Source organism: Corvus hawaiiensis, chromosome 6 (assembly GCF_020740725.1).
Source record: "Corvus hawaiiensis isolate bCorHaw1 chromosome 6, bCorHaw1.pri.cur, whole genome shotgun sequence".
Lineage (NCBI taxonomy): Eukaryota > Metazoa > Chordata > Aves > Passeriformes > Corvidae > Corvus > Corvus hawaiiensis.
This window is the reverse complement of record NC_063218.1, coordinates 27167237-27180034: the sequence shown is the minus strand read 5'-3', so window position 1 is coordinate 27180034 and position 12798 is coordinate 27167237. Positions and strand designations below refer to the sequence as shown.

The 12798-nt window shown below is 35.2% G+C and overlaps 1 protein-coding gene across 4 annotated transcripts in view; it reads left to right on the top strand.

The window, feature by feature from the left end:
* AKAP6 (A-kinase anchoring protein 6) overlaps window positions 1-12798 on the top strand; it is a 269501-nt gene that overhangs the window by 183794 nt on the left and 72909 nt on the right. For all 4 annotated transcript variants that reach the window (XM_048306921.1, XM_048306920.1, XM_048306922.1 and 1 more), the window contains exons 8-9: window positions 1652-1800; window positions 7668-7788. In XM_048306921.1, coding sequence (XP_048162878.1) covers window positions 1652-1800; window positions 7668-7788 — 270 coding nt within the window. The remainder of the gene's footprint in view (window positions 1-1651; window positions 1801-7667; window positions 7789-12798) is intronic.

Sequence of the window (12798 nt, the reverse complement as noted above, 5' to 3'; positions counted from 1 at the left end):
ACCTTAACATTTTACTCTAACTGGACAGTCCCAGCTACTTAGTCATCTATTGAGATAGTGTTTCTTCACTGGTAATCTTTTGTGGTTTCATTTTCCACTATTTAAAAGTAGCTATGAAAGCCTTGAATTATGATTAAATACACAGTGGAAGACCTGCATGGATTAGTTGGAATTCTTGTCTTTTTTCTCCTTGGAAAATTGCTAGCATTTTCTGTATTTTCTGGGTTTTTGCTTTGCTTGTTAGGTTTTTTTTTAATTTCTCAAAAACATATTGGGATTTATTGGAAAACATAACTAATTTCACTGTAAGAAGCTGCTGAGAGAGAAAGCTATAAAGGTATGAATGAGAAATTTTAAAAATAAATGAAATTTCCAAGTCACTTACATTGTTTTTCAGTAAAAATTGAACCAAGGCAAAGCCTAAGCAAATATAGAAACTGTTATTACCACTAGCTTATGAAGACATTCCAGCCTTTCAGACTTTCCCTACTGACATTCTTCAGTGCCTGTTTCCCTTCACTTACTTGCATTTTTCATACATTTTACTGACTACCCTTTTCTCTAGCCCTTTCACTACTTTCTCTTTATGACTGCCATTGTTCCATAGATTGGTAACTCTGCTGTGCTGTCAGCAAACAAACTCTTCACTTCCCTGCAAAAAATAGAGGACAGTCCTTATACAAAATTTACTCCATGCCATTTGCATTCACTTGCCATAGTACCAAATAGTTAAGCAGGCATTCCACTCCTAATGGAAATAAAAGTATGTAGTTACACAGAAGTAGAGGTTTTTGAAGCATTATCAGAATTTGTAATGCGTTTTTCTTTCAACGAAGCATATTAAAAGAAAACAATGGCATATCGGCCCCGAAGTGCTTTTGAACTTAGTCTACACTCTGTTCTTTCCACTGTTCCTAGGGGCAAGTGTGGCAAACAGCAGATTTTATCCTTGTGTCATCTGGTTCTCTGAGCCTCAGAAGCATACTGATCACCACAGCTGCAATAAATAAAGTGTCTGTTCAATAAGTTATGATGCCAAATATTATTCAACATTCTTCTGGACAGGCACAGTCTGATGGAAAACAGCACTTCTCACTTATTACCTTTTTCCTTGCAATTAAAGTTGCTGAGTAATCAGTCTGTGCCAGATATGAGAAAGGAGAATGTGAACAATGCCAATCTGCTTGGGTTTGTTTATGCTTACTATTTAAAGGAAAAATACCTATAGCAATATGGCTTTCATTAATTATGAAGCACAGTGTGTTAACAATATCAATCTTGAAGCCTGTAAGAAATGTAATTTTATGTATCTACCTGTTCTATCACAGTGCTTGGTTTCTAATATCTTTTTTATTCATGTCCAGACATTTTTATGCAGCATTTGATTGGATATACATCTCATGGAATATATAACACATTCTCTGATAGAAACCTCAATAGTTCATTTCTAGCATTTGGGATTACACTGTACTTTTTCTCCGACGTAATGGTTCAGCCTTTTTCACTATCATATACTAGGAGAAAATTAATAGTGTGAATAATTTGGTTAAAACTGTTACAGTCCAAAAGTATTTGTTTTGAATGTATTCTTTCTGAATTTTTTTTTAATGTTCTGTTTTGTTTTTTTCACCTCTTTGTTTTCTTTTTCTAGGCTGAGGTTCAGCTATGCTATCTGGAAGCACAAAGAGATGCTGTTGAACAGATGTCCTTAAAACTGTACAGTGAGCAGTACAACAGTAGTAGCAAGCGAAAGGAAGAGTTTGCTGATATGTCAAAAGTTCACACAGTGGGAAGTAATGGGTAGGGAACTATTCTTTTTGTTGTTTTATTCTCACTGATCTGTATTTTTTTTTTACACAATATACTTTTTCTTAAAAACCAGGATTTTTCTTCCTAGTTAACCAGGATTTTTCTTCCTAGGCTGAGAGATGGGGCAGCTGTTTCTCTCTTATTTATTTTTTTTTTAATATATGAATGCAAAAATAATGTGTTCTGGATAATTTATCCAAATGATGGTTTGTTCATAGGACTACCTAATATTATCTAATAGTAATCTCTTATCTAGATTTAAAAAAATATAATGTGTCCTTTTTCTTTAGGCTTTTCTCCTCCAGTCATATAATTTTCTCCTCCAGCTTCATATAATTTGATTTCTTAACGTCTTCCAAGGAAGAATCTTGCTAGTGTAATAGTACCTCTGCAAGAGCTCTATAGTCATTGTTCTCCTAGTGACTAGCAAATATGAATATGAAGCCTTTCACCTATAGTTCAAACATCCTAGTTTTGAACCTCAAGAAAGCATTAATTTTAACTGTTTTCCCTTTTTTTAAACTATTTTTCCTTTACTTGTTTTTTTAATTAATGTTAACACACATACCCACGCATTTATGGTATATATGTAAGTGTACAAGAAAAAGCATTCTTAATATTTTGAACAAATTAATCACAGGACTATGCTGAAATGAGTTCTTGCTGCCCTCTCTTTTTAACAATCAAGGAAACTTGTAGGTGTGGATTAAGACTTTTTCTTTAAGGTCTTTTGAAAACCATACCTTCCAACTACTAGCACCCCAAAATGAACATAAGAAACAAATCTGTGGGATCATAATAGTGTTGGCCAAAAGCAATTCAAAAGAGCCAACTAGTGCTCATTGTTTGGGTACGCTCTTTTCCTGATAGTTTCTTTATAACTGGCAAATAGAGTAGAACTTTTGCCTGCAGTTTCCTATGTAAGGAAAGCCATTGACAGAGGTGTTCATGAGTTCTCTATCTCCAGAACTCCCCTTTCCAACTGTTAACTCAATGTTCAGGTCTTGGAAACACAGTTTTATTAAATTACCAACTGTAAAGGTAGATGAGCCTTGTAAACATCCCCTCTTATTACATGGAAAGATGACTGTTTTAGAAAAGTTGGTGTGGGCTAATTATGTAGGATTACTAAGATCTTGATTACATATGCAGAAATCTATCAGATTCTCAAACACGCCAGTGCAGCTAGTGCCAACCATAAAAATAATTTGTTCAGAATTGGTGTGTATACGTACATAAATGTACGCTACATAAATGAGGGCTACATATTCAAAACCAGCCTCTAATTTTTCAGCCACCACTGAACGTGAGCAAGGCTTAAGGTTGGAATATTGAGGGGGATGTAAGACACATCAACAGACTTTTGATTTTCCTGAGGGTAGGGGATGTAAAGCTTTAAGCTTCATAGAGGAATCCAGTTTGTAACTCTACATACCATATATGATAAGCAAATGGTTTCTTAAATGCACTTGTTTTCACTTGTAATTATATGTTTAGAACTGGAAATGGTCACCTGCTAGTATTTCCTACCTTTTTTGTGCTATGGCCACCTTTCCAGGCCCATAAGGCCATCTCAGCCCTTAGAGGCTCAACAGTGACTTCAAGGGCCAAAGGGCTGAAATCGTACCAGTACAGTACCACATATTCAGCCATTTTAGAAGCTAATGGGGACTAAATTCAGCTGGAAAACTTCAGTTGAACCAGTCTGAGGTGCTATGTTGAAAAAAATGGAAATGCCTTTCAGCTATTTAAAAATACAGTTGATGCAACCTTTCCTTACTGCATGAAAAGTGTGGACAGAAACTCCACAGTAGCATGACCTAGCTAGAGACTGAGATCTCTACAGAGAAGGGGCCATTTGCATAAATTAGGGTATCTATCCATTAGCTGTTGTGGAAGTTTGACCTAGGAAAAAGAAGAATGTCCACAGGGAGAGCAAGAGCTATTGTAAATGAAGACTATTTTATATGACGTGTGTGTGTGTGTGTGTGTGTGTGTGTGTGTAGGAGATTTGGGAGATGACTTTGTGCAGGAAATAGCTAAACTGAGATAGGTAGGGCAGTATTTGCAGAATAGTGCGATTCTAGTGGGTGTATAAAGAACAGGAGATTTCCTGCAAAACAGTAATCTTGTTGAAACTGCAATACAGAGGGTTTATGTGTATTAGCATGAAAATAGCTGAAGTGACAAAGGAAAAGAAAAGAATGAGTATCCGCTGCAGGAGAACACCAGCTAGCCAGGAGGTAAGAAGTACCCAAGAGTAGTTGATGGCAGGTACAAAATGTTATAGCAGATCTGTCTGGAAATATTGGATCCCCTCAAAACTGGGGAGGAGTGGGTACAGGTCCTATTGGGAGATACAGACAGCACCATTGCACAACATGAAAGCCAGATCCTAAAATCTTGTTATCAGTGGGTGTTGGGCCTTCATGGATGAGACTTTGAGAGAAATGCATTAGAGGGGGCTTCAAGTACGTGCACAACATACTGCAGTTTTAAAACTATTAAGGTGATAACTCTGAATTCTCCTATATCTTCCTAATAAAAACATGTGAAAAGAGTTCCATAAAATTATGACACAGAAACTTGAAGGAACTTTTTGTCTGGCTGAATTTTTTGGTAGGTGTACCAGTGTGTTTACAGTACTTCTAAATGCCATGTGAGTTATGCCATCAAAGAAATACTACAAACTGGAAGTGCGTGTTAAACATGGGGAAAAAGGCTGATGGAAATAGCTTCACATTCCTTTTTATTTATTAATGCCACAGACGAGCTGGTTTTCTCATGAGAAAGGTGCTCATGAATTTTCATTCAAAATAATAAATTGGTGTCCACATTTTAAGAAATATGTTTAGGGTTCAAGGGATTAGACATGCAACTCTGCATATCTGATTCCCGGTTTACCAAGACAAAATATACTTCTTAATGTAATTTTAGTTATTATATAGCTAATGGTTTTAGCTTGTTAACCAACAAACCTACATCAAGGAAGCTGTTTTTACCTGCTCTTTAACTCATATGATAACATTTTTGTTGGCAATGTTTGGGTACTTTTAATGGAAGGTGTTTTTCTTTTTCAATAAACAGATGACCTAATTTATTCCTTTTTTTAGTGATTGGTAGATTCATATAATCAACCAAAATTAAATATTTTCTATGAATCTTGCATCTTTAACACGCATCAGTATTTCAGAAGTCATGCTTTCCCTGGTTCTGCCTGTGGCAATATAAAAGAAAGATCTGCTAAGCTCAGGAAGAGTAGATTCTGAATAAAAAAGAAATATTAAATATATCACAGAAGTACTGACAGGCACATTTTAATCTCTCTCTGGTCCTACAATTTCTTGATTTTTCTGAATATCTTTTTAGTGGCTTAGTAACTTGCATCCTCTTCCAAACAGTAATTTAATAGTGATCACTAAATTCATCCATTTAGATCCAAGGCATTAATTTCAAAAATAAAACTTTTAAAAATATATGTATCAGAGATATTCTAAAACCATTAAAAGTATTGCAATCATATTAAAAAAATATTGGTGATGCTTTGTAGGCTGACTTCACTATCTTCAGGCTCAGGCAAATAACTGCCACAGACAGTTGCTTAAAAGTGCTCCCAGATGACGTTACTTCAGAAAACAAAACAAAACAAAAAAAAACAAAAACAAAACCAAAACAAAACAAAACAAAAAAAGAAAAAAGAGAGAATGAGTGTACAGTATGTAAACTATGGAGAAAAAAAATAAATCTTGCATTACATCTTGTATCTCTTCCTGGGCTTTTGCCAGTGAATTCTCACTGTTTCTCTCACTCTTGGTTTTGTGTTGAGTTCCTGTTTAGAACATGAGTTTCAAATCAAAATGTTCAGCTGTTTTCTAGTGCTTATCTGTGTTTTATAAAGGTCAAAGAAAAGTGCTTTTCTGTTTCTTTAAAGGATTGGTTCATTTCAATACACAAATAAATGGACCAGTTTGGACTGTAAGTAAGATGAGGATCTTTAGGCACAAAGCAGATGTTTGGATACAGCTTTGGATACATCTTCTGCCTAGTATAGAAAAATCCAAGCCCGCTTCCTAGTGCATTTTCCAAAGGCATCCCATCCCATTCTGTATGTAGGCTTTGTTTTACCTCATCTTCCTATCTTAATTTAGGATTTTCACTGGTACAAACCATCCAAGTTCAACTGAGTCTGTACTGATTTATATGTTATGAAATCTAACATTTATGTCACAAAACATATGTTTAAATAACTGCCTGTGAGTTTAATGGCTTTGAAAAATATTTGGATAAAATGAAAAGAAGAAAAGGAGAAGTAGGTACTGAAGATGCACAATGGTTATACTGCTTTCTGATGAAGGTAAAACTGCCAAATATACCATTCAAAATGGAGTTTAGTTTTCTTTTATTTTCCAAATGATGTCTGAGTCAAATACCTCCTGAAATAGGAGAAAAGCCCTGAACTCCAAGCGAAACTATTATATTTCAATAATAGTAACTTGACCTTTTGTGCTTGCTCTTCTTTCTTTATAGTAACACTGCTTACCTTCTCAGGGCAGCAGGCAGTTTTAAGTAAGTGCACCTCATAAATTATTGAGTAAAAGTATACTAAGTACAGTGGATTAAACTAGAGGGTTACTTCAGAAGCAGGAGTCAGTGCTTGTACATTATACAATACTTTCTTTGTTGTCAATTCATTGAAAATAATACCACAGACGGCAAATGCTTTCTTCTGCCTTGCCTGCTTTCTTGAGAAGAGACAGTTCTACTTGTCACAACTTTATCTATAAGTTTTAAAAATTACCACGCGCATGGTACTCTAGTTAATAACAAATAAAACTGCAATAGTACTAATGACATTAAAAGCGTATTTAGTTTATTGTTTCTCTGTTGAAACACTGCTAATTTTTTTAATGGGGCTGCTAAAAAGTTCTTTATAATTGGAGAAATTAGCTTTAGTAGAACATGCACTATTCTTTGATCAATATGGGAGTTTTTTGATACTACTGGCAAGGCTTTTGTTAGTTCCAATTTTGCAAATTTGAAGATCCCTTTTCAAGAGGTATCTATTTGACCAATGTGCAGTTTTTCAGCGTGTACTTTCTGTCTTGTATCACAGTGTTTTAGAAGAATCTATGCTTTACTTATTCACCAGGCTTTCAATAGAGAATCACATTAATCCTTTTAAGCTCCTTATTCTAATGATTTATTTTGTTGAAAACCGTAGTGATCCTCCTTTGAATTTTAATGATTGCTGGCTATTCAAGGATTCATTGTTTTGACTTCCTGTCCTTACCTTTGTTTCTTACATGTCTGTAGGGAACACCTGTCTAATACTGTATCTGGCCTTAGTTCTCACTGGCTTACCATATTCACTCAAGCCTATCTTAAGGCGTTAAGTTGAAATGCTAGCCACTCATCCATGAAAATAAATGTAGGATATTTACAAAGATAGGCAGATAGACAGCAGAAGGATGGCTAAATGGATTGACTAATTTTTTGATGTAAATAATATTTTCATATGAATTATATCAAGATGATTGTTGTGAAATTTGCTCAATATAAAGCCAGAACTGTAAAAAACATTAAACAACATCTATAGGGGATTTATATTTCAATATTTTTGAAACAAATGCAGTATGCCAACTGTTGTCAGGATTTCGCATCAGCCACTGAATTTAGGTCATGGCACTGGCTTAAATTGAATTTCAGTTTTCATTTTCATCCACACTGTATAAATACAGAATGTCTCTTTAGAAATATAACTTGGAACATCATGAGTTTTCAAGAATATATTATTCTAATACAAGATTTTAACAACTACACAGTATTTATGCATAATACATTTTGTTCCTTATCTACAGCCTTTTGGACTTTGATTCAGAATACCAGGAGCTCTGGGATTGGCTGATTGACATGGAATCCATCGTGATGGACAGCCATGACCTGATGATGTCAGAGGAGCAGCAGCAGCATCTTTACAAGGTTAGCACTACTGTTACTGCCTTTACCTAGCTATAGAAGATCTGATTAGCTTGACAAGTCTTTCTCTCACAGGATATCGCTGCGTTCATTGTATGTATCATGGTGTCTATTAGAATTCCCTTCCCTGTCCCCAACCTCATTTCCATCCCCAGTGCACTGACAGGCTGCACCGACATCATAATTGCAAGAAAGTTCCCTTTATCACATTCTATTTGGTGTAATTCTATAGAAGGACAAAGATTTGTCTTCAAGATGAATAGAAATAAATGAAACTGCATTAATAAATAGACTGAAACAAAATGAAGGAAAAAAATGAAATGGGAACATTTAACAAAATGTGTTTTGATTGGAGCTTTCAGCTGGATTTTTATCCACCTTTCAGACCTCATCTGGAAAGAAAGACATTTGCCTTGATTTTGGTTTGCTGCTGCCAGGATACAGGACTCTTCCAATTTAATTTTTATTAGTTATACATAAAGTAGACATTGTCATGTTAAGTCTTCACACTTGGTTGTGATTTGAGCAACATAATTTTGAACTTGTAGGGTGAAGCTATAGGGTTTAATTCTAGCATATATATATATATATGTGTGTGTGTGTGTGTGTGTGTATACACACACATGCATCCAGACACACATGGTTTCTTTTATTTGCCATAGCTGCCTTAACCCAGAAGTTTTATCATTTCTTTTAGATTGTAAGAACTTCCTCAAAATGTGTGATTTGATTCTGAAATTGATTCAGGCTTCACTGTGTGACTGAGGAGCTATGGGTCTGAGGGGTGGTGGGGGAAAGAAAGGAGGGGCTTTCGATAGAAATATCAGGCTGCAGTAAATCTTCCTCATTTAGGCAATTTTTATTGGAGTAATTCTGACAGTTGTCATCCTTGAATTGCTTTGAGCATATGGCATATTTCAAAGAGCAGATTGTGAATCATAAAAAATAAAATTAATAACTAACCACAGAATCAGCAACACTATAATGATAAGAAACAACTACCCTCTAGCTTTTTTTTAATTTCTTATCAAATAAATGGTACATTCAAGGTCAAATAGAAGTTGTTCTTGTTCTTCTATGATTGCATGATTTGATAATTTCTTAAATATAATATTTTTTTCTTGTTTTGGCATGCTATTTTCTTGACAGTCTTCTTGAATTTTATTCTTTCTTATTTTAGTTATTTTATTTAAAATACCCAGTAAGAAGGTGTTGTCATGTGATTTAAAATATGTTTATAAATGTAAATATAGTTCAGATCCAAACTATTTTAGGCTGCAAGTGAGTTTCTTTCACTGGCCTCCATTTCTTGCTTTGACAATTATTTTTTATTTTTGCTAATGTCTTTTTTTGAAGTTTCTAAATACTTCATCAGACTTAATCACACTTTAACAGACCTGGCCTTGGCCAGGCTCAGAAGTAAACAAAGTCAGAAATGAGTAAAGAATTTTTTGTGAGTCTAACATAAGGTGTTTTGGTAGTTAGTGTCTGTCCACATAAGGCCAGCTTGTACCATGACTAATTTAACCACTAGTTTTAGTACTATACTAAAAAAACATAAATAGATAAACATAAATTTTAAGGTAATCCATCCATCAATATGAAAAAGAACAAAGATTAAGCAGGCAGCCCAAGCATTTTGGATCCTATTTAGTATAGTTCCCTTTCTGGTTTCCAAATGTAACCCCTAAGAATAATTATAGATGATAAGGCAGGGATAATAGTGCATGATGTGAAAAGTAAAAAAGGGCAACAATTTACTAATATGTGCAGTATAATATGGTGGCAAAATGGGTAATATTACATATGCAAAATGCGAATAGTTTCTTAATAGTCTATCTTAATTCTATATTATGGTAGGCATGACCCTTCTGAAAGCAGAGAGTTTTTATGATAGAGAGTAGCTGAGTCTGCAGCCTGTGCAGCACAGACAAATCAGCACTGATTCCAAACAACAGGCACCTTGTTTGTCCCGCAATTTCTGCCAGGAGGTCACCGACTACTGTGCTAGATTTGATCCCCTATCTCAAAACTGCCTATCTGGTAGCTGGACACTTCAAAACCACTTGAAGAAGGGTAGAAAGAGACTCCTTGCCTTCTTGCAGTGAATATTCACTGCATTTACCTTTCTAGTAAGAGCAGCAAACAAATTTTTAAGGGCTGAACAAAAGCTTTATCTAGAAATGTGGAGTTTGCATAAGAGATGACTAAGGAGTGTCCACAAAGTGGGAGGAGGATTTGCAGGTAACGTAAAAATCTTTAGTGCGTTGCATTTAGAACGATCATTTTTGCCAAAAACACAAAACAAAAACAACACCAAAAGCCCCAAACACCACAATGAGCAACCTCTCAAAGAAGTGTTGAAAGCCCGATAATTTCAGACATTTAGAAGTAGACAAAGGACAACATTAGCAAGTGTAATTGAGGGAACAGTTCTGCACTAGCAAAGGAAAGATCAGATAAATCACTAGGTCTTTACCATCCTTAATTTCAGAGATTTGTGTGACAATGAATCATGTCCTCAAAAAGAGTATTAATAGTTTTATAAAACTAGCCTAGTAAACCTCTCTTCTAATCAGCGGTGACACCCGTTTTATTCAGAGGCTTTTTTACAGAGTCGTGGATGGTCGAATGCGCGTGAGCACTGCCTGCACTTCCCAGAGAGCACAGGCGTTGTGGTCCGCAGGGAGAGAAATCCAGGCAGCTATTATTGTCAGAATTCCTCAATGATGTGGGCTGTTATGAAAACACAGGTCTTGCCTTAGTTTCTCTCTATCAATTACAGCTTCAAAGTGAACCTGCTAATTGCACTCTCTGCATTTTCGTGGATTCTCCTAAAACCACAGATCCCTCTTCTCAGTTGCTGAGCTGACAAGTAATTGCAGCTCAGAGCCAGCTCAGCAAGCCGGCTCTGCCAGGGAACCTGCTGTGGTATCACTATTACCAACAGTAATCATTGCCCCTGAGGAGTCTATGAATGGGAAGGAGCAATGATGGAACAAGTAATTCGGAAGGGACAAGCATACATTAAAACAGCATAACACAATATATAAATGCTAAAATTGTATATAGGAAAATGACTATATTTTCATGGTTAGAGGTATTTTCACAGTATTCTATTTCCAGAGTCAATGTACACTTAAGTCAATTCTCAGCTTAATTTTGTTTTCTAATATTCCAGGAACTTCATAATTTTTTACTAGGATCCTTATTATATCTCTTTAACTTTTATTTTGCCTTGTAATAGGAACAGCACAGCCATATTTTTCGTAACACCTAATATGAATGTACTACTTTCTCTAGACTTCCTAGATTTCAGTTCATAGATTTTAAAAAAAAAGAGAACACAGCCCTAAATGATTTCTGCTTTATAGCCCTAAACTAGCTAATGATTTTGAAAATCAGCTAGTGTTTGATAAAATGGCAGTCACAGAATGAATTGATGACAGTTTATTTATCCTCTAATGCTTTATTTATTAAGAAAATCTAAAAGGAGCATTTCCATGTTTTTGGATTCTTGCTTCTTTGTACTTCTATAATAGCTCAGTTTAATGCCAAATGTATCATGTTTATTTCATTTTAATCTACTGCATGTGAGCCTGATCTCATAAGCTTTAAGTACACAGAACTTGCATTGACTTCAGCTGTATTCATATGCCATTACTGGACGATCAAACCCAAAGAATTTAAACTCTACTAATTAGCCCTTTAGTAGGAACTTGAGTAATTCTGTACCTTGACTGTTCAAAAATGAAGCAAATCAGTATTTACTGGAACTGTTGAGATTAGAAATTACTATAGTAGCATAAAAGTTGATGATAATTCTTTCCATTTTCCTCTGAAGATTAATTGCAAAACTTAATTGTGTTAGATTAAAACCCTATTTAAATAAGTACCGTATGAGTGTTAAAATTGTATGTTCAGAACAAAATTAACCAAGCATTTGAAAATACCAAATAAAATAATTTTTTTTTCTGATTACAAGCAGTGTATGGTGGTTTTAATACAAACTGCATCAGCCGTAAGTCTTTTCCTAGTAATTCTTCAGCAATGATTATGATAGATGGCAAAAGATCCATATGTAGTACTGCAAAGATTTTGAAAGCATTTAGTTGGCTCAGCTTTTGAACAGGTTAACTGCTGAACTCTTTCATCAAGGGGAAGTGACCCACTGTATTAAATAACACAAAAATACACATCAAAAACTAAGGATACATTTCAAAAAAAGTTGAGGGGAAAAAAAATCTCCCAGCAGTTTTTGTTTCCCTGCTGGAAGCTCTATCCCTGCTCGGAAGGTGCAGTTAATTTCCTCCTCTGGGTGTGCTGCTGCTCCATTGTGCCTTTCTCACTGGCTCAGTGTGCTGTGGCCCGGAGTGGATCAAACAAACCGTGGTGAAAGTTTCCCTCATTTGCATCACTTCTAGACAGCCCTGCCGTACTCTTTGCTGACAGGAAATCACTGTCTTTGTCACCTTTTTTCAGTGATCTCCTTTTGGCAGAGATTGGCCATGTGACCAGGATTAATCACAACAACAGTTCTGGCTCAGAACTCAATGACATGTTTTCCTCAGCACTTCAATAATGGTGTAGAGGAGTCAGTAGGAAATGACTACATTAATTTCAGAGTGAAAAGATAATTAACACTTAAGGACTAGTGCTATAACCTATGGAGCTATTATTCAAATTAAAACTAATTTATTGCAAACTTGTGAAAAAAAAAGAAAAAAAAAGCCACAAAAAACTGTTCTTTAATGAAACTGTTAAAATAATCTTGCAAGAGTCCCTGAGTTTAAAAAGAAGCACAAACTATATTTAACGTGGAAATATAAATACATAAAAACTTCAACATTTGAAACTGGAGGCTAAAGTATGTAAAGTGCTTACTTAGATGATATGAATAGGATACTGGCAAACAAAAGCAGCAGTGTGCTCCTAGAATGCTGTGCTTCAAGGAGTTTCCTTGGCAACAGAAATGCAGTTCCAAAAGTAGACAGAACTTTCCTCAGAAAACAT